Below are 26,772 nucleotides of genomic sequence, written 5' to 3' on the forward strand. Positions count from 1 at the left end.
GATATTCCCTCTTTTACAGAAAATACTGTGGTCACCTTAAAGGGGACACTGAAAACTAATTCCTTGGATGGGAACCCAAGACTCGAAGCTATAGATTTTGTGGCCCAAGGAGCCTGAAAGGTCAAGAGTCCAAGACCTATACAATCAGACTCAAAGCATTCCAGATAACGAAACATTTTAATGAACCCAAAAGACTATATTAGGAGTTTAAAACAGGGTTTCAGTAAAAAAAAAAGTCAGGGAATAAACATTTTAGGCTCTGCAGACTATAAGGCCTCTGTTACAACCACTAAACTTTGCTGCTGGGAGTACAAAAGCAGCCATAGACAATAAATAAGTAAATAAATATGGGTGCATGTTCCAATAAACTTTCAAAAATAGGCAGAGAGCTAGACATGGCAAATAGGTCATGTTTTGCCAATCCCTGGTTTTAAATTAGTTTCTAAGATGTATTATGGAAGGTAAAACACAAATGTATGTAAGCTCACTGGGCATGCTGGTGTTCTCTGTTTTGCTAAGAGCTGCTATACCTACACTTGTTTAAAATCTATGATGCCTTGGAACAAGTTTGCCTTTGGTTCTAAACATTGATCACTCCTAGAGTAGTGGTTCTCAAACGTCTTGGATATAGGATACTCTTAAAACAGACTGAGGATGTCAAAGAGCCTTTGATTATGTGGATTATACCTACTGATATCTACCATATTATAAATTAAAAGTGAGATATTATTTGGATATATATTATTTCAAAACAATAATAATTACATATTGTATAATTACACCTATACGAACAATAGCAAAAACATTTTAGTGAGAAGAGTGGTATGCTTTACATTTTGTAAGTATCTTTAGTGTCTGGCTTCATAAAAGACAGACTGCATACCTGCTTTTGCATTTAATTTTACTGTGGGATACACAATTTGAAGCATATGAAGACAATCTGGCTACATACACATAGAAATGTAATTGGAAAAAGAAGGATTGTCTTGAGTTTTTTCAGATAATTGCATTCTTCTTTGCTATTACACCAAAGATCTGTGGTCGACAGGGGCTGGAGCTAAGGGGAAAAGAGGGGAAAATGAGGCATGACTGGTACTGAGCAGAAGATTTCTTTTTGGGAAGAGGAAGAAGTTCAAAAACTACATGGTGAGAGCTGTACAACTCTGCAGAAACACTGAAATCTTACACTTTCAAAAAAATAAATTTTACGGTATATCCAGAATAAAGCTGTTTAACAAAAAAGAGACAAAAAACCAACGTGTGTGGGCTTAGGGAGGCTCAGGAGTAGGATGAGAGACGGGCAGGGCCTTTAGGTTATGTTCAAGGCTGCGGAGTAAGAGCAATGGGAAGTCGTGAGGAGCTTGAAGCAGAGGAAGGAAAAAATGTTACGCCAAAACTTCTCAAGTGGTAGTTTCTTAAAAACTGTTGCAACATGAAATCTGTATCAATGAGCTTTCCCATACTCTATTGGTCTATCTTGCACTTTGAATGAATCTTTTACACTTGCTTTGTAACATGCAAACGTTGGTCATTTGGAAAATACGGGTTCAGTGAGTTACACACATCTTCTAAAATGTTAAAATATTCCATTATATACAGTATTCTTAAAAATCACATTTGTTGGGGCGCCTGGGTGGCTCAGTAGGTTAAAGCCTCTGCCTTCAGCTCAGGTCATGATCCCAGGGTCCTGGGATCGAGCCCCGCATCGGGCTCTCTGCTCAGCGGGGAGCCTGCTTCCCTCTCTCTCTCTCTGCCTGCCTCTCTGCCTACTTGTGATTTCTGTCTGTCAAATAAATAAATAAAATCTTTAAAAAAAAAAATCACATTTGTTAACTTCACAACTGATCTCATCAGAAAGTCTTTAGGCACTGGGATGCTGTCAAGCTCATGGTGGCAGATACAACTTTTCCAAATTTCTAGTTTTCACTTGGAAATAAATCATTGTATCATTTGCAATAAATAATAAATGTAGTTTTCCTTGAAGTGACAGGATCATCTTGACTGTTTTTGAGAAAATGTCTGCCAATACCCAAGTCTAAATCACCATGGCCTCTCTATCAGCTCTTCCTTCAAGTTAAAATGGATGAAGTGACTAGTCCAGATTGCAGCTCAATTGTATGCGTGTTTTTCCTCAGGACAACCTTTGTTCTTCACTACACAGCACACTGTATGTATACTTCTCATTTCATCATATAAAATAATTAAAAAGCATGTGTGCAAAAGTCAAGATTTAATAAAACTAATATTGATCATTTTTACAGCTTAAGGATACTCAAGTGAAACTAGCATTCTTTTTCTTTTAAAAAAAAAAAATTTTTTTTTTTTTTAATTTATTTGACAGAGTTTTGTCTTCCAGGACCCAACAAAAGGTCCCTGATACCCAGGGGTCCATAAACCACACTTTGAGAAATGTTGCCTGCACAAAATTGAGGGATCATTGTTTATGTATTGTAATATACATATGTAATATACATATGTTTATGTATTGCTGGGCAATCCACTGAACTCTTTAATGAGCCGGATTTGAAGAAATGATTATATTCTCCTCCATCCCCAACCAAGAGTTATTCAACAGGGTTAAGAGATGTGCAAATATTTGTATTATTGTAGCATCATAAAATGCAAGAGCTTATTATTACTTATGAGTGACACTACTATTTCAGCAGGACCCCACTGACTTTGTCCTGAACAACCTGACGGTGACCAAATTTCACACATTTTTGTTTCTATTGTCTCTCTTACTGACAATCTTTAACCTTCTATCTTAATTCAGACCCTCATAATCACTGATGCAAGCCTGATTTGTTTTCACAAATGCTGCTGCCAGCTTAACACATCTATTTTTATCATACCCCCAGCCATCCTGACCAGTCAAACTTGTCTAGGGCTTTCCATTGAGTATGTCTGAATATGTTCTTTTGCTCCAGCTGAAGTGTGTGATTGTGTTCATTTGTTCCTCTCACCTGCCAGAAAAGGCCTCCTCACTTCCAGTTACTGATATACCACCCCCAACCTCGAAAGTCCTATTAAGTCAATCTTTTCTAGCTGCCTCCCAAATAGGATAATCTTATTCCTCTGAATATCTGGCACTCAGAGACTTGTTACCTGCTATCTTCTCTTGTGCTTGCATTTCCTAACTAGACTGCAATCTCTCTGAGGGGTAAGTACGTCTTCCATTCTTCTTATTCCCTTCAGCATCTAGTAGCACAATGCATTCAGCCTAGCTAATGGTCCTATATGGATTCTGCTAGCGACCAGTATCAATGAAGCACTGACTTTCACAGCCGAATAAAGACCTAGAAAACTATTGTACTTTAACTTGCTTTATAGACCCAAGGTCTGTAACTCTTGTCATATATGGTTTTTAGCAATGTTTTTCTCTGTGAGGTTTACTCAAGTGACAGGGCAAGATATTCAATATCACAGCTGAGAGGGCAATTATTCTACAGGCAAACTGTACCTCTCAAATTGCCCAAGATATGGCTCTGAGAGGAAAACAAATACACAACAATGTGTATAAAGGTTTATAAGTAGATCTACAACAAGCCTCTTACAAAAAAATAGAAAGTCTTAAAAAATATATTTAAAACACACAAAAACATACACAGTGCAAGAGCATAAAAAATTAACTGAAATGAGGTCTCTTGGACTGAAACAAGTTAAAAAGCATAAATTCCAAGATGCAGATGGCAAAAAGAAACACTAGCCATGAGTTGCGGCATTTACTACTGTGCAAAAAGTCAAATCAAAAAGGCAGCAAACCAAAGGCAGAAGCTCTGTCCTGAAAAAAGCAACAGCAACTGAAAGGAGGCGGTACCGTCAAGTGATTCACAAGTGCACGGGCTTTGGCACCAGAATGAGCTGGATTCAAATCCTACTTCACAAACTATGAAATGAGTGAAATTGTAAAATCCCTCTATACCTCAGAGCCCTTATCAGCCTTGCAGAGTTTATGAAAGGATCAGAAATCATACAGAGCCGTAAAAAGCACAGACTTTGAAGTCAGATGGGTGGAGGACAGAACTATTTTTAGTAGCTTTGGTAAGTTATGCCTCAGGTTTCTTATTTGTAAGATAGGTATAATACCACCTCCTCAGTGCTCTTGTGAGCATGAAGTAGCATATAAATTTTCTGTAAGTCTTAAAAGTACACCCAGTGGTTACTCAGTAACTTGTCTCTACTAGATACATGTCATTATACTCACACACATACCTCACCTTGCATAGTGCCTGCAATATTAAAGATACTTAACAAACATCCATTACTATAATTATTTTCTATCACTAATTTCAGAATGATTATAAACTCTAAACTGTACTTTTACATCCTCATACACCCAGTCTATATTTGATTCATCAATCAGAAATGGATGATCGTTCATCTATCATTCTAACTACAAATTTTTCAGGATAATTCAGGAACTAGAAGCAAGAACAAGCATAAAATGTAGTAGAGAGAAAACCCAGAAATAAAGAAACTTTAGATGGAAGAAGTATAAATCCATATTAGACATATGAACTACTCATTCTGTAAATTCACAATCCTGAAATTGTATCCTTTTTGCTAATATAAGTCACTTAAACTATTTATTTTTCGGCCAAAGGCAAAATCAGGCATAAATTTAACTCTTTTCTACAACTATCCTTCATTTTGAGCCATCCTACCTGCAGCTAGCGTGGCCCTAGACCAATTGTATTGGGTTAAAGGGGATAATTGATCTTGCCAGTTTTTTAGACATTTTGAAACTGCAAGCATTAAGAAACTATAGCAACCATTTCATACTACTATTCTGGAGGACTGGAATGTTGCATGCTAATTCCTAGAAACCATTTACCTACCTCTGGTTATTTTTTGTTTTTGTCTTTTCTTGAAAAGGAGTTATGCATGTGTAGGGTTTTAAAAGGGGAAGGGGGTGGGCAAGTAATTAATATACCAAAAGGACTTAAACCAAAGTTCCTCTCCCATAGCAGAACAACCCACTGTTAACAGTTTTTTACATTTTGCCTACTTGCAAACTAAACTGAGTCAAATAAAAACTGGGTCAGTTCTAACACTGAAAACTGAATAAAATCCCAGGAATGTACCATTTATGGGGTATGATAGGTTGTCTTATTTGAAAACTTAAGAGTGCACATCTAAACCTTTTAATAATTATAATAACAATGAATATAGAACATTCTCTTTTGTTAAACAAAGTCAAACTGCCTAATAAGAATTATATCTCCATCAGAACAGAAATTTGTTTCAACCCTTAACACCACAGAACATTTTGGTAAGCTCTTCATGTTAGAAGTGCACTGTTAACAAAGATAACACAATTCGGTTTTCAAATAAGAGGGATGTTACATACCTGGAATCTTACTCATAAAAGATGTTCAACTCATGAGTAAATTATTTTGGCAAAATGAATTTAATAATGCCACAGCATATTTAAAATACTTGGTGATATCCTTCCTTTTAAAAGTAAAAAAATAAAACAACTTACTTAGACCTGCACCACCTATCTGCTATGACAAATTCAGATTTTCAGTTGTCCTTAAATGGGGAGTATACGTACACTTTTGTGAAACAAAAAATCATCATTTTTATATGTTACTCTCCTTATTAAGAGCTTTGCATATAGTTTCATATGTTCCCAAGCTTACCTTTTCATTTTTCTTATCTGTCTCTAAGGGCTGCTTTGTTGTAATACTTCGAGGGGTTCGGACAACTTCCTCGTCAGCCACTTCAACAGTCCGTCCATTAGGCTGCACAGGCAACAGAAAGAATTTTGTTATCAAACTACTTGATAGGTCAAACCAAAGATTTATACTCAGGAAACAGAATATACTACAATCAAATTCCACCCTGACCCAAATCTAAAAGGTTTCTGTATAGCCATGTTATCTAAGACCTGGCCTACTATTCAGAGTAACTGTGTTTCATAATATAATTAATAATGAACCTACAAACAAAACTCTGTACCACAATATATTTTCTGTCTAACAAAAAATAATGGACTGAAAGCAGGAAAACAGGGGACTAAACCGTATTTGCACTCTGCCAATTAGTTACATCATCTCCGAATGTTTCAGTCATTGTCTTTGAATCTTATCTCTACATATATAGAATGACAGATCTGATCTACTCAAAATTTGGCACACTTTGTCAGTAAAGGGACAGGAAATATTTTAGGCTTTGTGGGCCATACTGTCTCTGCTGCAATTACAAAACTCTGCTACTGTAGTACAAAGGCGGACATAGATGAATAAATGAATGAGTTTGGCTGTGTTCCAATAAAGCTTTATTTACAAAACACAGGTAGAGGACCAGATCTGGTCCATGGACCATAGTTTGTTGGCCTCTGTATTAGATTATCTCTAAAACCCCTTGTAATTCTAATTACTGTAATTATCTAATGGATCTACTGTTCTGGGGTTAAGAAATTTACCAGTCCACTGCTACAGCTTAAGAAAGGCTACCTCAGCTTTGACACTCCTCTAAAATAATGATAGTTCTTAGAGGTGCCCATGAGTAAGATTAAGTCTGTGAATTCCAAATCTGGCTTTTAATTAGAGTCACTCATTTTGGGGGTTAAACCCCACCTACCTCCCCAAAAAACACTTCTGAGCTCTATCACCAGAAATATATTTAGAATGGGGTCCAGGCATCTGTATTCTAACCTATTCTTCATGGATCCTACTACTTCTTTTTACTTGGCTAGTCTCCTCATATTCCAACACAGTGAGTTAGTAAATCAATATACATTCGTTTCAGTTGCCTTATTTCCCATTCTTACAGAACAGACTTCCACCAACCAGATTACTCACTATAGCCGAGCCAAACTCAAGAAAACAATATGAATATTTAATTTTCTACAACTTGACTTTCCCTGAGTTTGTTCAAAATTATCAGGGACATACAGTTAGAGAAAGAGACCATTAATATTCTAAAACCCAATTTGTAGGCTTCCCAAAGATTTATGGCAGAAAAACCAAAACAAAAGCTGTCTTTTAGCTGATGAAATTTCCAATTAATCCCAATTTAATCAGCTGGTTCTTAAGCAACTTATTGAAGTCAGATCCCAAAACCAGGTCTCCTCATTCTTCATTCAGTTTTCTTTCTCCTGTGCTGTTTTGTCACTTTCCTGCTGCTTCCTCTAATCTGCCTTCCTGTGTATGTATATGTGTATGTTTGGGGTGGAGGGGCAGGGGTACTACAAAGAGAAAGGTAAGAAAACCCTGAAAGGAATTTGGACTTAGAGCCATAACAACAACAGGAATAGGGGCACCTGGGTGGCTCAGTGGGTTAAAGCTTCTGTCTTCAGCTCAGGTCATGATCACAGGGTCCATCGGGCTCTCTGCTTAGCAGGGAGCCTGCTTCCCCTCTCCTCTCTCTGCCTACTTGTGATTTCTGTCTGTCAAATAAAATCTTAAAAAAAAAAAAAAAACAGGAATATAAAACTGTTTAATTCTACTTTCTAATATCACCGTCTTACTTGTCAATTCTCATATGCTAGTTCTTAGTTCATACTATCCTCTTTAGCCAGACCTTTTCTGATTTCCCATGGTTGGCTTTACCTTTCTATACAAGCCTTAGGCCACCTGAGCCATCTTGCAGCTCCAACTCCAGTTTCCCACCTCTAACAGGCAGCTCGCAAGCTTACATTTCTCAACACTTCACTTAACTAATCCCTCCAGGAAACTTTCCATCATAGTCACTCAGACAGCACTTCCATTTTACTCATGTAAATGACTACACTAACTCATTTTAGCTTATCTATTATCTACTAAAAGGTGAGAAATTAAGTGGTTAAAAATACCTAAAAAGTTCAATGCAATTGCTTTGAGACCAACTGCAAACATTGTTGATACAGCTTCCCAAATGAAAGATGAAACAACCTTTTTTCTTAATCAACTAGGAAGTCGGAAGTCTGAAGTCCTGTGTCAGTGACTTAAAAAGAGAACACAGTTTCCATTTCACAGACTCTGAAATGACCACCACGCAGAGAGGTTGGTCCCACAAGGCAGACCTGTGCCAATTTTACTTCCTTCTTTGCAACAGAATAAACTTAAGCAATGGCTGTGACTGTAGCTGTTCCTCTGTCTATGCAGATTTCCCAATGTTACACTAACCCTCGGGCTTTAAATAGCTCTTGCTACTACCAGGAGCAACAACTCCCCCAAAATGCCTGATATTATGAAACAATAAGCCTCCTTTCCCAAGAACAAAGTCAAAGAGCTCTTGGGCAGCAGGAGAAAAGGATACACTATGGTGGCTATGCCTCTTCTACCCATCAGAAACACTAATCTGTCCTCAAAGGCCACATCCTGGAAAATCATTAACCGTATTTAAATCAGCAAATCCAGTAACTCATTAACCGTATTTAAATCAGCAAATCCAGTAACGGAAGCATATCATGTAAATCTGCTCACATGAAAAGTAACTAACTGCAAACCAACACTTTAAATACAACCTGACTGCCAATCTGGTTTTTACACAAAAGTATTATCTTCTTTCATCACGAAGCCTTAATATATATGGTGTGTTTCCACAGATTAGCAACTACATGGGCCTTTTATTGCATGCTAGTATAAAATTTTCTAGAACACTCTGAGGGTTCCTTCCAGGGCCAACCAAGGTTAATTTCATATATAGCATACAATCTATATTTTAAATTAGACAAGAACATCCTCCAAATCTGATGAAAATCAACCAGTAACAGAAGAATGACATAATCATTTCTTATACGGATAAATTCCGTGTAGGCATCGCTGTGTCTGCCTTATTATTATATATTCCCCAACTCCCACGCCAGATTCTTTCAAAAAGAACATTGTGTGTGTGTGTGTGTGTGTGTGTGTGTGTGTTGGGAAGGGTGGTGATAAACCAGAATGAAAATACCTAGCTGACAAGAAAATAAAATGCAGAAGGGGGACACATAGATGAATAGGGTCTCTTATTTAATAATGTCTGATTTAAAGGAAAGAAAATTCTTCATGTCAGTCAACCTTCAAATTATTAAGTCCATACAATTCCATAAACATTTATTAAGTACTTAAGTACTAGGCACTGGGCTAGGGACCTCAGGAACAAGGACAAATGAAAGGAATTTGCCCTCCAGGCGTGTTGAAGTTCAGAATAAGAAGATATGCTGAACAGATATCTACTCCATTTGAGCAGCCTGCACATATTTGTGGAACTGATTCTAAATTGCAAAAGAATCTACCTCTAAGATAAGCATATATGTAGTTTAACATCTGACTTTTAAAATGAAATCATTTAGAATCCCATTTTCACTTAGCTATGTAAATTTTATTTCCAGATATAAAATATAAAAACCATGACTTCACATTACTTGGAAACGCCTTAAGTTTAGAAACTAGAAGGGCAGTCTACCAACTACAAAAAAAAAAAAAAAAAAAAAAAAAAAAAAAAAAGAGAGAATATGAAAAGACCATGGGCTTTGGAACTGGACAAAACTGGGATCAAGACTTGACTTCTGCATTTACTCCTTGTGGTTATAAGCATTTTCCTTGACTTAACACTGGATTTCATCATCTGTAATATTTAAAAAAAAAAGTATGTACTTGTCTTATACAAGTTTCTTTCTTTCTTTTTTTTTTTTTTTTTTAAAGATTTTATTTATTTATTTGACAGAGAGAGATCACAAGTAGACAAAGAGGCAGGCGGAGAGGGAGAGAGGGAAGCAGGCTCCCTACTGAGCAAAGAGCCCGATGCGGGACTCGATCCCAGGACCCTGAGATCATGACCCGAGCCGAAGGCAGCAGCTTAACCCACTGAGCCACCCAGGCGCCCCGTCTTATACAAGTTTCTTATTAAAATGACAATAAAGGAGAGAACACGGCTATGATGGCTCAAATCCCCATCCCCATGTTCTAGCATTCAGGTCACTTTTCAAACCAGCGAGCTCAAAATAAATGTTAGGTCTTGGTGGTTAAGAGGGCCAACAAACAGTACACGTGCTCAGTACTCCAGACACAAATTCTTTTGGGAAGTTAACAGAATACAAATGATAAGTAAATGTATCCTCTCAGAGGTCAGAAATAGTCCAGACTTGCTCTAGAGACAGCAATGTAATATTATCTTTAAAAAAAACCAAAAAACTGCTTATAGTTTCAGCATTTTCTAAGAGAAGAAAATTGTATCATATTCACTTATTTCATTCACTCAACATCCAGTAAGTGAACACAGTAGAGTAATCTGCGGAGCCCTTAAAACCTTGAAACAAAGGTAAGTGAGGTCCAATTGCCGCCTTCAAGCAGCTCAGAACCTCGCAAAGGAAGAAGGTAACATCACATGTTAAAACACAAGACAAAAGGTATACTCTACCTCCTTCTCCCTCCCCCTCTAACCCCACCTGTTAAAGGCAAACAGTATGGGTTTTGAAGGCAAGCTGAAACCAGAGTTCAATTCTCAAATGCGTGTCACCCTAGAGAAGTTACTACTTCACTGGAATTTCAATTTTCTTGGCTTAAAGTTATACTGAACATACAAGAAGCGTAAGTGTATATATTACACCCTTCCTAAAGAAGATAAAAGGCAAGATGTTAGAGAAATTCAAGGTGCATCATCTTTAGCTGATAGATTAGACTATAATATCGCCTGACAATAACTGGTAATTTCCAAGTATGTGCCATGTGCCAAGTACCTTGCCAGATGCTTTATACACATCAACTTATCTGATGAACAAGACCTTGCCTCAGTCAGTTTTAGTCTGAAGAGTTCTGACAGAAATTCATGATAGAACAATTCCTTGTCATTTATTTGAAAGCACGAATTTTGTGTCTTTCCTCGGCCTAATGTGAATATATCAATCACATACACTAAATACACAATAAACTACAGCTTCAAGTCATAGTCACTTACGAAATTATTTTTAAATTCAACTCCAGGGCACCTGGGTGGCTCAGTGGGTTAAGCCTCTGCCTTCGGCTCAGGTCATGGTCTCAGGGTCCTGGGATCGAGTCCCGCATCGGGCTCTCTGCTTGGCAGGGAGCATGCTTCCTCTTCTCTCTCTCTCTCTGCCTGCCCCTCTGCCTACTTGTGATCTCTGTCAAATAAATAAAATCTTTAAAATAAATAAATAAATTCAACTCCAATTTTAAACTCTTAATAACTGAGAGTTTATATATCCTGAGATATTTCCTTTAGTGGTAAAGATTCTTTTTGCCTTCTAAGCAGCTAGCCAAAGACTCAACTCTTTTCAGGGATTTCAGATTACCTGTTGACTGCAGAAGGGATGCTCAGAGCTACTTTCATAGGAGAGATGACTCTCCATACCTGTCACCTGGCCAAATTATACTAAGAGGATTTCTGAAGAATTCAATCCAGTATTACTAGTTTCTGAGGTTTGACTTCTGATGGGTGCTCAGGTAAGAACTATACATGATACAGCACACAGCCATGTACTTTCTCAGAGCTTGCTGGATGCCCTCTGGAATACCGGCATTCTGTGGCACAGTTTGAAAATGACTAGCATAGCTGGAGAGAAAAAAGTAAACTTTAAAACTGGTCAAGTAACACCAATTTCTCACTTAGAGTTCTTGAGTTTGCCTGAATAATAATAATTTAAAGATACTGTCAAAGCTTTCATGAACTTGAGAAGTACGGCATTAATCAGTAATGCCCAAATGCAAAAGAAACCCCAAGTGTTCAGAGGGTTTATTGCTGCTCTCGGTATCTAAGATAAGCAGAACTATTAAAGGTCTTTTCTACTAGGCCTCTGGCAGGATAAAATGACAAGATGAAAAAGCCCTGTCATACAACTAAGCAAATGGAGCCAAAATTCTGGAACTTCGGTAAAAGTCGTTAAAATTTTCTGTATAAACTTCTGATTCTAAAAGTAAATTTTAAAAGAAATACACAGAGTTGTAATTCACTGGGAAAACTGGATTTGTTCTCTGAATGCAAACATGCTAGGAAAACCTGAGAGGTACAGCAGAAATAACAGTTGAGTTTGTAGACTAACGATCAGGATACTGTTCAGCCTTTGAAACTCCTTTGCTCGATCACCTCGAAATAAGTTATTTAATCTTTATGAATCTCAAGATTCCTTTTCTGTACAATAGGGAATATTTGTTTTAACTATGACTCGAGATTTTTTTCATTGAATGATAATTTTTATTTACTCATTTTCAAATGACTATTCTTTTAGTATTTAGAACTAAGGGGACTAGTGAACAGAGGTAAAAAGAAAATCCTATAATGTAGGTGGCAAGTGATATAATTTACCTTTACTAATACCTGGGGGTTGATATAGCAAAACCACTACTTAAAAATAAAAAAAAGTTGGGGCGCCTGGGTGGCTCAGTGGGTTAAAGTCTCTGCCTTCGGCTCAGGTCATGATCTCAGGGTCCTGGAATCGAGCCCCACATCAGGCTCTCTGCTCGGCAGGGAGTCTGCTTCCTCTTCTCTCTGCCTGTCTCTCTGCCTACTTGTGATCTGTCTCTGCCAAAGAAATAAATAAAATCTTAAAAAAAAATTAAAAAAAGTAATTCTGTTAGAGTATCTTAAAAGATTAATTTATTTAGCCAAATAAACTATCCAATTAAACTGTGAGATATCATTATAGTTACTCTGTTCAGAATTCAGTTCAACAAATAATTATTAAAGGCTCTTACATGTGCTGGGCACTGTTTGCCACTGCATTTCGAGGCCAGCGAGGCTATCCCCTACTGGAGGCAGAGGATCCCCCCCCCCAAAATTACTGGGTAAGTAAATAATATACAAACTGTGATACTTAAACAATTAAAAAAATACCCACATATCAAAAATTGAGACAGAAAATAGAACGGGATGCCTATGTCAAATAGGGTGATCAGAAAATGATTATCTAGGAAGGTTAGTTTTAAGGTAAGATCTACGGGCTGATTAGAATAGTGGGGGAAAAGATTACTACAGAAGTGTTAATAATAGTTCACGTACAGGCACTGGGTTGTGAAGGAATTTGAGGAACTGAAAAAAGATCACTATAGCTAGAGGTAATAATGAGAGAAAATTAACTCAAAATCAACTTAGAAAGAAACGCAGGTGCTGGGCCACATATGAAAGAAGTTGAGGTTTAAAATGCAAAAGCCCCTGAAGTGTTGGTTTTAGATAAGTGCTGGCTTTAGGACTGGAGGCAGCCTGTAGAAGCTACTGCTACAAAAGTGAGCTAAGGAGCCAGACAACAGAACTGAGAGTAGTTAGACTGAATACACATTTTAGGAGATAAAGTGGATGGTATTTGCTCAAAGATTAGACATAAAGTAGGGAAGATACAAGGTGAGAGAAAGGGAAGAATCGAGAATGATTCTTAGATTTGGGACTTGAATAACTGAATGGGTGGCAGAGATTTACCATTTATAGAAATGGGGAAGACCGGGAGAAAGCAAGGAATCATGAATTCTTTTGGAGATGTTAAAATTTGAGACAAATGCCAGATTTCCGACTGGAGAAGTCAAGCAGACACCTAGATATGAGGAGGTGAAAGGAAGGGTCCAATTACAGATACAGACCAGTACAAAGTTGATCCCCATTATTCAGGGATTCCATATTGGCAAGTTCACCTACTCACTAAAATTAATTTCTAATCCCAAAATCAATTTTGCTTCCCTGATCACTCATGGATGTTGCACAGAGCTGGGAAAAAAATCTCAGTTGCCCTACAGGTACATTCCTAGGCAATGCTCTGTTGTCTTTAGATATCATCATAAAATACAAAATAGAAATATAAAAAAGAGATTAACTCTACCTGGGGAGCTAGAGAAGGCTTTATAGCGGAGAGAGAACCACAGCTGGGCCTTCCTTGAAGGAGAGCTGAAACCGTACAGATACAGAAAGAAAGACTTTCTAATGGAACAAAATAGTATGAATAAAGAGATACTGCAGTCTAGCTAATGGTAATCATTTGGAATAATGGTTAAGAGATAAATCTAAGATGGGGTTACTTCATGGCCACGTCATAGACTGGATTTTACTCAACATGTGATGGGGAAACAACTGACAAGGTGGGAACATGAAAGTCATGATCAGAGCTAGGCTTTAAAAGATTTAACTAGTAGGAGTGGGTAGAAAGGAAAGGCAACAAAGAGACAGGAAGCAGGAAAACCAGTTAGGATGCGGTTAGTATAGTCGAAGCAAAAGGTAATGAAGTCCAAAAGTAGGGCAATGGCAATGAAACTGGAACAGAAGTAAGAACTACAAAAGACACGGCATACTATTAGAATGATTTATTGGCTGTAGAATGATGGACCTCACAAAATTTCAGTCTGAAGAAGCAAACACAGCCATCATCCACTGTAAAAATAAAAAGATGGCTCAGATGGCTGTTTACCAGGCATAAAGAATGGGAATGAGTTGTATAAATACACTGGCAGGACATCTTACTACTTCATGCATTCCGTAATTATTTATTGAGTGTCAAGCACCATGCAAGGTTATACAGCAGCAAACAAGACAAAACACTATTCACTGAGCTTACTGATATCAACGACTGCACTACGGCAAATCTTTATGAGAAATCCTACGCTAATATAAAAATAACCTTTTCACTGAAATGAATTTTTATTGAAGTTGATCCTGGGTTATAGGCTTCCAGTTAAAATTCAAAACAATGATTGTTAAAGACCAGTTATCTGAGATCTCACATCTATCTAAAGCACTGCTCAGAATAAGTCAAGTTAAAAACATTTACTGAGTGCCTATTTAATACTCGCATTGTACTACATGTTATGGAATATACATAACAATAATTTCCAAAAATCTCAAGAAATAAGCCCAGAGAAAAGTGCCACTCCCTCCACTTTAAATAGGGCAATAAACTGCATTCATACCTTAAAAAACCTATGCCAGGACATTATTAGGGGACAAAAACCAAAGTGATATAAAAATGTCAAAAAGTCCTTATAGGAGATATTAAAGAGCTAAATAACACCTATTCTACAGATGAAAATCAGTTATTAGAAACAAATTTTAAAAACTTGACTTGCAAAATTTGGAATGGCTTCAGAGAGAACTAAAAATAATTGGATAAAATGATGAACATAAAATATTTAAGTAAATATGTAATATCCTTTAACAAACCCAGAGTAGTTTAGTTGGATCAGAGTAAGGTATATCCTGAAGTGTGTATCAGAATGATGTAGTAATGAAGAGACAGATTATAAGATTAAACACGATTCCATTTAGAAACCTCTCCTACTCTGTGGATCTTATGATCCTACACCAATGAGTGATTTTTAAACTAACAGCAAGGATTTTACCAAGGCAGCACGTTAAAAATGCAGATTCCCTGGACTCAGTTCCAGAGATCTTGAATTGATAAGATCTGTTCTGGTGCTCAGGAATGCATAAATTTTAATAAACATTCTAAGTAACTCTATTCCAAGTAGTCAGAGATAACATTTTGAGGAATTCTGCAGAATTTTAACTCAAGATTCTCAATTTATACACAAGACAAGCTAAACAGAGCAAGGTTAAATGCCTTACTTAAGTTTAGTCCCCATTCCTGCCAGGCTGACAGAGTTAAGTCCTCCTCTAATGGGCCTTTTCTGTTGCTTTAGCCTCTTCCACCACCTTGCTCCTACTCACATTCAAAGCCAGATTATATGATAAATCCATTCACAGCATCCTGGGCCCATAATGGGTCTGCACTGTTAATTTTTTCTTTCTTTTTTTTTATTTTTTAGTGTATCTTTTTCCACAACTGGACTAAAAAGCTCCCTGGGGAGTAAGTAACTGAGCTTTTACTTTTGTATCCCCTTCACAATGAGACATATGAATACTGTATTCCTTTTTACTGCCTTCGATTTGCAAGCAGTATGCTGCTTTTCTCCAAGTAAATACTTAGCACAGTGCAAAGCATTTGAGTACTGCACAAATGGATACTTTCACTTTTCAATCCCTTAGAGCAGTAATTTTCTGTGGGTCATACCTTGCAATGAAATGTGAAGCCAATATGATGGGTCACAAATATCATTAAAGAAAAACAGAATGGTTTGGTATGTGTGTTAGGGGGAGGGTGGAGACAGGTACTACAATGTAAAATGTGTTTCTTACTGTAAGCTGCAGTCGAAAAAAGTTTGAAAACTAGAATTTTGTTAATGTTGACAAGCTTCTCACAAACCTCTAAACCATGAAGTAGGCAAAGATATTTTCTCACCCAATTAACATCCAACCATTTGATCAGTTGTCCCATTCTCCACTCCCCAAAGATTAATATTAGATTTATTTATTCACTCACTTCCCCATTCCTTAACTAAAATGAAAAAGAGAAGTATTAAGTCCTAAGTTTGAGGAGTCTTTTTCACAGGACAAGTTTCACAGAAGCCTGTTCCTTCTTCAGACAGGTCATCTGAATGTTATGATGCACTTCGGATGGGATCCCGGGGCACCTGTCTCTGCACTCAAGTCTATCTGAAATTCTAGACATCCCAAACAGGGCTTTGCAATGTTCACAACCTGCTTCATCCACACAGGGTTTAGGCTTACTAATGTATGCGTTTTTTTTCAAGATCACCTTCTTTGCTTATTTTGGAGCCAAGTTCTCTGTGTCCACCAAACATTACTTTCTGGTAACCTTTGATGTGCTCAACAAATTTAATTACATATGTTCCTCAGTTCTATTTCCTCTTCTAACTTAAGGCAGACTTCATACTGACAAAGTTGTACCTTGCCCAGATTTTGTATGTATCTTACATCCTCTTAATCAGCAGACAAAGTGTGATCATTTACCTAGGTCTAATAATGCACTATGACCTGTCACTTCTCCAATACTGACTTATTCTTTGTACTGGTACCAACAATACTCTCACTGCTTTAGTTTGAACTCAAATCCCACTTCTTCCAATCCCTTCAACAGAACTGGTCTCCCACATTCTAGACCCCATTAACACCACTTGCGCTCCTACAGCACCTGTCTACGTACTACAGGCATGACTTATGAATCCGTCTCCTACACTAGTCTCCAGGATTGATTCCAACTCCTGTGTGGGTACCTTCCACTCCCCAACACAGACCACAGTGCATTTCACAAAGTATGGCCTTGGTTACATATATTGTACTGAAAGGCAAAGAACTTAATTCAGTGTATACAAAAATGGGCTAAGAGCGGTTTCTAATTCTGCACACCCTCCAAACTCTGCTCAACTATGTTTTAAAAAAACAAAACTATAAAAGATTATCATGGGGAAACGGCAATTAAAAAAAAAAAGAGAAAGGCATGATAAAATGGATGTGATGCTCTCATTTCCACACGTGGTCCGGTAAATGGGTGCCTAAATCTCTCTTTCAGACTGCACCATTCTGCTCTGTCATCCCCTTTTACTCTACTTCAAAACCTGAATGCGGTTTCACACCGCTGAATGTGCCTGAGCTCTCTCTCATGGGGCCATGTACCCCAAAGTATAATATATACTGCAACCGACTCCCTCCTGCCTTGCCTCCATCGGCCACATTCACAAGAACAGGAGTGGGCAACCATTTCCCTTAAACAGTCTAACTAAAATGGAAGCGCGTCTAGACCTGGGTACTTTTAATCCTCCGTAAACCCCAGATTTTTTAGGTCATCGTATTTCCTCCACTGGCTACCGTCTCCATGTGACTTGACGCTGTCTTCCAGGCGCAGTCTTTCCACAACTTCCCAACACCACCTTAAGGTCCCATTACTCTCCACACACGCAGCCTACCCGGTTAGGCCTCGAGAAGGGCTGGTATGTAATTCCGGCGGTCCAGGTCCCCGAAAGCTGCTTGACCTCTGGGCGCTTCAATTTTAAACGTACCCCACGCCGTCTAACTTCCTTCCTCGAAGCTGGTCTTCCCCACCCGTCCTACACTTCCCCAGTCTCCACGATTCCGCAGTAACGTGTCCACCGATCACCTCCTCTAGCTAGAGAGATCAGAGTCCCACCTCTGGACTAACCTCACTCTTTCCTTTTCCACTCCCGGCTGGGCGGCTGGGGCTCGGCCGGGGTCGGCCTCCCGCTCTCTCCAGGCTTTCCACGCCGGCCCCTGGCCCCTAGTCTACCGCCGCTCCACCCCTACTCACTTTGGGCTTCTCGGGCAATTTCTTCCGGTTCTTCTTCTTCTGTTCCTCGCTCCTGAGATTCTTCAACAGGGCTAGATCGTCAGGGGCCGAGGCCGGCACTGCCGCCGCCTCCTCCCGCTTGCGGGGCGGGCTCCTCCGCTTTTTCCGGGCGCCGGCGCAAGCCGCGGCCCAGCCGTAGCAGAGCAGGACGAGCAGCAGCAGCCCCAGCGCGCCGGTGCCCACCAGAATCACCCAACCCGGGTACCGCTTCGGCTCCAGCCCCAGGTCGAGGCCCAGCTCGGTGCGCAGAAAGCCTAGGCCAACCGAAAGCATTTCCCGCAGCCGAGCCGAGCCTTCCTCGGCCTGCCGGGCCAGCTCGTCCTGCCAGCTCTGTGCAGCCATCTTCCCTCCGTCAGCGAGACTCGCAGGATGACGCCGGGGCGCACGGACGCTGTACAAGAGTCAGGGGAGGCAAAGAAGGGCCGGGCCGGACTGCCTCAGGCTGAGCGCATCGCGGCCGCCCCTCGCGCCGGAGCCGGGGATCGGCAGCTGCCGCCGCCAGGAGAGGGGGCTCCCAGGTTCCCCTAGTCAGCCTCGCTCCGCCGCCGCCAAGAGGAGGGGGGCGGCGGGAGGGAGTGTCTCCAGTGGCGGCCGCTAAGCGGCGTCTCGGCGCCAGTGCCAGGCCCCGCTGTCGTCCCTCGGCGGAACAATGGCGGCTCCGGCCGCGATCCACGCCGCGCGCGGGGATGGCCGCGGGTCACGTGGGCGCTATGGGCGGGACGTGGGTGTCACGTGGGCCCGGGCGGGGCGCGGCGGGGCGGGAGCGGTGGGGTCGAGGGCGCGGCTCCTGCAGTTGGCGGTGACCCGTCGTGGCCTAGGGGAGGCTCGGAGCCTGGGGATCGCAGACCCGGGGCGGGAGTCTGGGAGGGGTTAACAGCAGGAAGCCTCCGCGGGGTAGCTAGTGCTTGGGCGTTAGGAGACGTGGCGCTTTGGCTGAGTCCAGGGGAGGGGCTTTCGAGGAAGTCGGGGGTGGGGGGGCGAGAGGGGAGAGGGTGAAGAGCGTAAAAGCGGGTCGGGCGGGTGTTTAGGTCAAAGTCGCCTAGTAGGTGTAGGTTTTCTCCATTCTTTTTCTGGGAGTGGTGTAGGTGAAGTTAGCATTTTCTCCCTGGGTCTCACGGCTAGGTTCTTCCAGAGTGGACTTAACCGAGTATGAAGCCGGACGTTCCTCTCCCAAGCCCTAGGTTTCATTCACAAACTGGCTTTTTCTCTTCAGGGCCAACCAGCATGCTGCGTGCCTATCATTCGCTGGCCTGGCTGGGGCGGTTCGCATCAATTTCGCTCATTCACTCCTGCTCTGGGTGTTCCCCAGAATTCAAAACTTGGGAAGCCCGTGGGCGGCACTATTTTCCTACTAATTTGTAGCTTTAATGAGAAATAACAAGAGAAGCACATTGGACTGTGTTTACGCGTCCTTGTTTTATTTTAAGCTTTCATTCAAGACCACAAAAGGAGTTTGAAAAAATTATATTTTTAGAATCTGTGTTGACCATTTCTGGGTAGAGTTAGGAAGAAATGAATTGCCCTTTCGGATTTTGATTACAAAGGTGATGTTTGCGGGGTGCCTTAGGGTTTCTTTCCACGTTGCTGTAAGGAAGCTGTTTAATCATTAAATAATAATTAGCGTGTAAACAAGTGTCTTAAGTGGACTAAATACTGTTGACTCTTGAATAACTCAGGGGATAGGGGCACTGTCTCCTGGACAGTGGAATGTAACTTTTGACTTCCTTAAAACTTTAATAGTCTATTGTTGACTGGAAGTCTTACCAAGAACAAGAACAGTCATCTAACATATTTTTGTATATGTATTGTGTATTATATTCTTACTGTAAACTAGAGAAAAAATGTTTAAAAAAATCTTAAGGAAAATACATTTAGGGTACTGTACCGTGTTTACTGAAAGAAATTCACGTGTAGGTGGACCCAGGCAGTTGAGACGAGTGTTTTCCAAGGGTCAATTGTACAGATTTTCTCAAAGACTTGAAAAGAGGGTAAGATGAATAAGCACCTAATGCCCAAAATGTATTAAGGAGTATTTTGACCTACTTTCAGAAGTGTTGTAATGCATGTTGTGATTAGTGGGTGGAAGGGAGTTTTGTAAATAAATAGTAAAAACGAACTACTACTCTTTTTTTTTTTTTTAAGATTTTATTTATTTATTTGTCATAGAGAGAGAAACGAGAGTGAGCACAGGCAGACAGAGTGGCAGGCAGAGGCAGAGGGAGAAGCAGGCTCCCTGCCAAGCAAGGAGCCCGATGTGGGACTCGATCCCAGGACGCTGGGATCATGACCTGAGCCGAAGGCAGCTGCTTAACCAACTGAGCCACCCAGGCGTCCCCGAACTACTACTCTTGCTAAGCTTTATATAGACTTATAATTAAAGACAATGTAAGTTAAAAGGCCAAAAACTTGATGATGACATTAGGATCTTCTTTAGCCCTAAAAGTTTCCAAATTCCATTTGTATTTATGAAATTAGATTTTTATGGGGCACCTGGGTGGCTCAGTGGGTTCAGGCCTCTGCCTTCTGCTGGGGTCATGATCCCAGGGTCCTGGGATGGAGCCCTGAATCAGGCTCTCTGCTCAGCAGGGAGCCTGCTTCCCTTCCACTCTCTCTGCCTGCCGCCTCTGACTACCTGTGATCTCTGTCAGATAAATAAATAAAAAAATCTTAAAAAAAAAGAAGAAATTAGATTTTTAATCTCACATTTAACATTTTGTTTCCAGAGACAGGAAAAATGATTACTATTTTAAAAAGTTCAACTGCCCATTCTAGGGTAACACCTATGGATTTATGAATTAAACTATGATACAGGAGTAGTAACACAATGTGTCTGTTCCTTTGGCAGCCTAGCAAATATTGATTATGTAAAATAATTTCACCTTTTTTTCCCTGACTGTCCCTAAAATGCCTTTTAGAAAACCTTAAAAGTATAGTAAAGTGTATTTATAATACAAATACCATTTTTCATATATAACTATATAATCATCCAAGTATTTATATATGTATTTATTTATTTAAAGATTTTATTTATTTGACAGAGAGAGATCACAAGTAAGCAGAGAGGCAGGCAGAGAGAGGGGGGAAGCAGGCTCCCCGCTGATCAGAGAGCCAGATGCCAGGACCCTGAGATCATAACCTGAGCCGAAGCAGAGGCTCAACCCCCTGAGCCACCCAGGCGTCCCCCCCAAGTATTTATATTTTAAAAACAAATAAGGTCATATGCTATTTACCGTTTTGCACTTAATGTGGTCATAAACATTAATGTCCATTGATAAAGTCCATTTAAAACCAGGAACACACCTGTGGTACCACAAAGTTGGGTTTATTAATGTGTAGGTAAAGCTTAAGCGAAGCAATGCTTTGAAAGACTCTAAGCAAAGCAGGCACACTGTGTAAGGAGTTACCAGGCCTGGCCCAAGTAGATGCAGAACCCTAATTCCTCAGAAATGGCAAGATTAAGGTAAGTGTGAAATGTTTCTGAAAACTCTTACCTGAAACATGTGGGTTGGAACTAAAGACTGCTTTTTCTAGGTGTCAAAGTGACTCATACAACGGAATACCACTCAGAAAGAAAAAGGAATGAATTATAAACACATGCAATAACATAGACAAATGTCAACATAATTATGCTGAGTGAAAGTAGCCAGGCCAAAAAAGAAAAAAAAAAAAGTGCATACAGTATGATTCCATTTATATAAAACTAGGAAATGCAAACTATAGTGACAGTAAATCTAGAGTTACTTGGGGAAAGGGGGTGAGAGCAAAACATGGGAGGGAGGAATTACCAAGGGGTACCAGGAAACTTCAGGGAGTTATGGATAGGTTCATTATCTTCATTGTTGTGTTGGTTTTATGGGTATGTATGTATGTGAAAACTTATCAAGTTGTATACTTTAAATATTGTAGTTTAAATTGCTACACCTCAAAAAAGCAGTTCAGAGAAGTTTTTAAAAAGTGATCTGCATGGCTCAGATTCTTATAAAAGTAGGATGTTCCATGCTTACTGAAGGGGTTTCTTTTTTTCTTTTGTTAAGACTTTATTTATTTGAGAGAACACAAGTGTGAGAGGGGTAGGGGGAGAGAGAGAAGCAGGCTCCCTACTGAGCAGGGAGCCCCACATGGGGCTTCATCCTAGGACCCCAGGATGATGACCTGAGCCAAAGGCAGACATTTAACTGACCGAGCCACCCAGGCACCCCACTGAGGGGATATCTAACAATTTTTTTGCCAATCTATGATTTTAAAAAACAAGGTTTCTCAATACTATATCCTTGCTGTTTATTATTATTTTTTTAAAGTAGGCTCCATGCCCAGTATGGAGCCCTGTTCAGGGCTTGAACTCACAACCCTGAGATCAAGACCTGAGCTGAGATCAAGTGTCAGATGCTTAACTGAATGAGCCACCCAGGTGTCCCTATCCTTGATGTTTATTAACAAAGGCAGTTTCTATAGGTTTGCATAATAAATATTCACTTATTCTATTGTCTGGTTCTACTGTAATTTAACATTATTGTTGGATAGTTAGATTACAGGGTTTATTGTCTTTTAGTTTTTTTTTCCTATTGATTGCAGTTTTGGCATGAACATGCTTATAACTAAATCTTTGTGACTATCCATAATTATTATTATTATTTTTTTTAAGTAGGCAGAGAGGCAGGCAGAGAGAGAGAGGAGGAAGCAGGTTCCCTGCTAAGCAGAGATCCCAATGTGGGGTTTGATCCCAGGACCCTGGGATCATGACCTGAGCCGAAGGCAGAGGCTTTTACCCGCTGAGCCACCCAGGCCCCCCTCCATAATTACTTCTTAAGGATAGAATCCTGGCAGTGCAATTGCCTGAGTCATAGCCCACAATGTGTAATCTAACCCTTTTAATTAGGAAGTTTTAAGGGACCCGAAAAAGTTCTTCTTAAGTCTCTCATTTCATAGAAGGGAAAAAGGAGGCTTCAGAGGGTTGTCATACCCTAGAGTCAGAATGGCCAAGCTCAAGAGTAGAACGCAGTCTTCCCATTGCTGTGACCCCTTGGCTGCCTCTCTTTTTCAGTATCCTGTGTGATTGGTTCTTGGGATTAGAATGCGTGTTTGTCTGCTCAGGCTGCCATAATAAAATTCCATAGACTAGGGAGCCAAAACAAAAGATTTGTTTTCTCACAATTCTGGAGGCTGGAAATCCAGGATCAAGGTGTTGTCATGGTCAGTTTCTGGTAAGGACTCTTTCTGGCTTGCAGATGGTCACCTTCCTGCTATGTCCCAAGAGGTGAACTCTCTCCTGTCTCATAAGGATACTAATCAGATCAGAGCCCTACGCTATAACTTCATTTAACCTTAAATTATTTCTTTAAAAGCCCTATCTCCAATTACGGTCACATTGGGGGTTAGGCTTCAACATATGAATTTGAAGGGAGGACACAAACCTTCAGTCCATAACAGTATAGGAAGCTTCCACTCAAGTAACTTATCTTTGAGGGCTGATGAAAGAAAGACATAGACTTGGGTCTTCAAAATATAGACTATTACCGGAGTGCCTGGGTGGCTCAGTGGGTTAAAGCCTCTGCCTTCAGCTCAGGTCATGAGCCCAGGGTCCAGCTCTCTGCTCAGCGGGGAGCCTGCTTCCCCCTCTCTCTCTGCCTGCTGCTCTGCCTACTTGTGATCTTGGTCTGTCAAATAAATAAAAATCTTAAAAATATATATATAGACTATTACCATTATAAACTCCTGGGCCACGGGATCGTATGCCTAGAAGGGTGATTTTACGGTAAAGCAGGAAACTACAGTTGAGTGTGCGAAGACTTTGGAACTATGATCAGGAAAGGATCATCCTCAGAATAAATCAGTAAGAATTAGTAAATAATGAAATTATCTACAGAAGTATCCTAAACTGAAAAATAATTTATAAATGTGTTGCTGAAAGGGCCAGGATATTTCTAAGTCTCTTTAAAAGATCAGAGGATATGCTAAGAATCTGTATGAAGGTAAAAACTGGTTTGGGCATGAATGGAGTGGCCCAGGGAAGCAGAGAAGACTGAATGTGATAACAAAAGCCAAAGATTCGCTCAGTGGGATGCCATGCCACAATAAACATGGCAAAGGAAATTTACATTCTGATATCATGTATATAAAGTTTAAAAAGCAGGTTTATAAATAAAAATGTAAAACGATGCAGGGGAATAATGAACACCAAATTCAGGATAGTGGTTATTCCTAAGGGGAGAGAGAGAGAAATGAGACTGGAGTGATGTATACAGGAGGGGAGGAGGCTACAAATGTATCTATAATGCTTTATCTCAAACTAGATTATGGGTACAGGAGTCTCATATTATTTCTACTGTTTATATGTCAGAAATACCTTGTAATTAAATATAAATGACTAAGGCAATAGTTTGCACAGAATAATGGAGGCTCCCTTGACAACTCAACTCTTGGGTCACTATCATCTTAGAATGGGGAAAAGGGTCTCAGACTATCTTAGCTCAACAAGGAGCTGCTAAGGTCACTTAACCCCCTTTGCACTGATTCCATGCTCAGCATGGCACATCCATGTGGCCTCTCATGTAGACTCTACTACATAACAGAGAATGGGTTGAAGAGCGGACTTAAGTACTTTGATCCTCTTTTCTTTTTTTTAAAGATTTTATTTATTTAACAGAAGTCACAAGTAGGCAGAGAGGCAGGCAGAGAGAGAGAGGGAGAAGTAGGCTCCCCGCTGAGAGCACGGGGCTTGATCCCAGGACCCTGAGATCATGACCTGGGCGGAAGGTAGTGACTTAACCCACTGAGCCACCCATCAGCCTACTCTGATCCTCTTAACAGTTACATTTATTGATCTAAATCATGCATTCTTAACGGACCAATGTTGCTCCCGTGGGGATGAAAATTACTGGTTCTTGGGGCGCCTGGGTGGCTCAGTGAGTTAAGCCTCTGCCTTTAGCTCAGGTCATGATCTCTGGGTCCTGGGATCAAGCCCCGCTTTGGGTTCTCTGCTCAGCAGGGAGCCTGTTTCCCACCCCCCTCTCTCTGCCTGCCTCTCTGCCTACTTGTTATCTCTGTGAAATAAAATAAAATAAAGAAAATTACTGGTTCTCAGGGCAAAAAACACTTTTAAAAATGTATAACATACAGATAAAATATACTAGATGCACAGATATGCAATATACTCATGGCACTAAAATTTCATAGGTGGTGATTAGGGAAAAATATTAAAAAGGCACTTAAAGGGGTGATAAAAAGTGGTTGGGAAATCTTGGTGTGAAGGAAGGAATTGGCATTTGGTTTCATCAACTAGGCTCTCATGTTTTGGTTAATCAGTCTCCTTTGGTCATTTCTTTAACCATTTCTTTAATCATTTCTTCACTGTACTTCCATGAAATCATAACTCTGAAATACGTACTGTCCTCAGAAATCTCAGAACCTAGTGAATATGATGGTCCCTTTATTAAATATCTTTAATACAAGAGAGTATTGCTATAGTAAGTTGATTTCAGCATGGGGATTAGACTGGAAGCTGTAAGGCATCTCCTAGATGCCACTTCAATAATGAGAGACTTATTCCCCCACTCTGTACTCTGAGAGTATTAGCAGAAGATATCCATTAGGTGTCAGACTTTTGGGGTGATTAACGAGGAAAAGCTCCTCAGCCAAGGTCATGTCTCCTTCCAGGGATAGCCCATATCCTGTCACTCAATAGCCTAGCCTACTTACCCTAATGTGGGACAATTTTAAAGGACCATCTCGGCCTCAGGGCACCATGTAGGCTTGGTTGAGAATTGCTAGCACCGCGTGACAGCTCAGTTTTTCCTCTGCCCAGCCCTACTTCCTTCTCTCCCTTCCACAGACATTGTTTCCAAGAGCACTTCTTTTATGCTGATCTATCTTAAAGCCTGCTTCCCAGAGAACTCAACCTATAACAGGGATGATGAGGTATATACAGTGTTTGGTATCATCAAGGAGGGAGAGATTATTTCTGCATGATGTAGCGGAGCGTCAATGTGGTATGTTTAGGTTAAGTCTTGAAGAATGAGTAGGATGTTGCTAAGAAGAGAAGGGAGGGGGTGGAGACGAATTTCTAAGCGTGGAGACGAATTTCTAAGCATGGAGACCAGAGAAAGTAAAGGCTTGGGACATGAGAAAATATGGTATATCTGGATTATGGTGAACTCTGCTGTAACTAGTGATAAAGTCCTTAAGATTTTGGTGAGATGTTGAGGAAGATAGAATTGTCAAGAATGACTCCTAGGTTTCTTACTTCCAGCTGGACAGATGGCGGTGCCATTCACTGAACTAGAGAATACTGGGAAAGAACTAAGCTTGGCAAGCCAAAATCAGTAGCGTGGTTTTATATGCATTGATTTGAGGAGTATAAAATATCCAGCTGAATTTCAAATAAGCAGATGAATATATAGGTGTAGAGTCCAAAGGACAGATGAGAATTTGAAGGTAACTCTTTGTTTCTTTGCTCTAGTCACACTTTTCATTCCTCAATCACTTGATGCTTTCTGCTCTTACAAGCCCTTTATATTTGTTCTTCCTTAGGGCTTTCCCTGGTTAATTCCTGTTCATTCTTTGCACCTCAAATGACACATCCTCCCACAGGCTGTGCCTAATCACCAGATCAGGTCACTTCCTCATGTTGCATATTTTCAAAGTACCACAAATTTTCATAGCATGTGTCAAAATTGTAATTTCACATTTATTCATAGAAATATTTTTTC

At 40.1% G+C, this 26,772-nt stretch overlaps 1 protein-coding gene across 6 annotated transcripts in view; it reads right to left on the reverse strand.

Annotated features, from left to right (window-relative positions):
- Positions 1-18,834, reverse strand: part of MTDH (metadherin) — a 58,698-nt gene extending 39,864 nt beyond the window's left edge. Inside the window, exons 1-2 of one of the 6 annotated variants that reach the window (XM_047724281.1) lie at positions 18,029-18,834; positions 5,646-5,747 (exon numbers count right to left, since the gene is read on the reverse strand). In XM_047724281.1, the coding sequence (XP_047580237.1) occupies positions 5,646-5,747; positions 18,029-18,409 (483 nt within the window). In that variant the 5' untranslated portion in view covers positions 18,410-18,834. The remainder of the gene's footprint in view (positions 1-5,645; positions 5,748-18,028) is intronic. The other 5 variants (XM_047724286.1, XM_047724280.1, XM_047724283.1 and 2 more) reach the window with 5 other exon arrangements.
- Between the last annotated feature and the right edge of the window lie 7,938 nt (positions 18,835-26,772).

Source organism: Lutra lutra, chromosome 4 (assembly GCF_902655055.1).
Source record: "Lutra lutra chromosome 4, mLutLut1.2, whole genome shotgun sequence".
Lineage (NCBI taxonomy): Eukaryota > Metazoa > Chordata > Mammalia > Carnivora > Mustelidae > Lutra > Lutra lutra.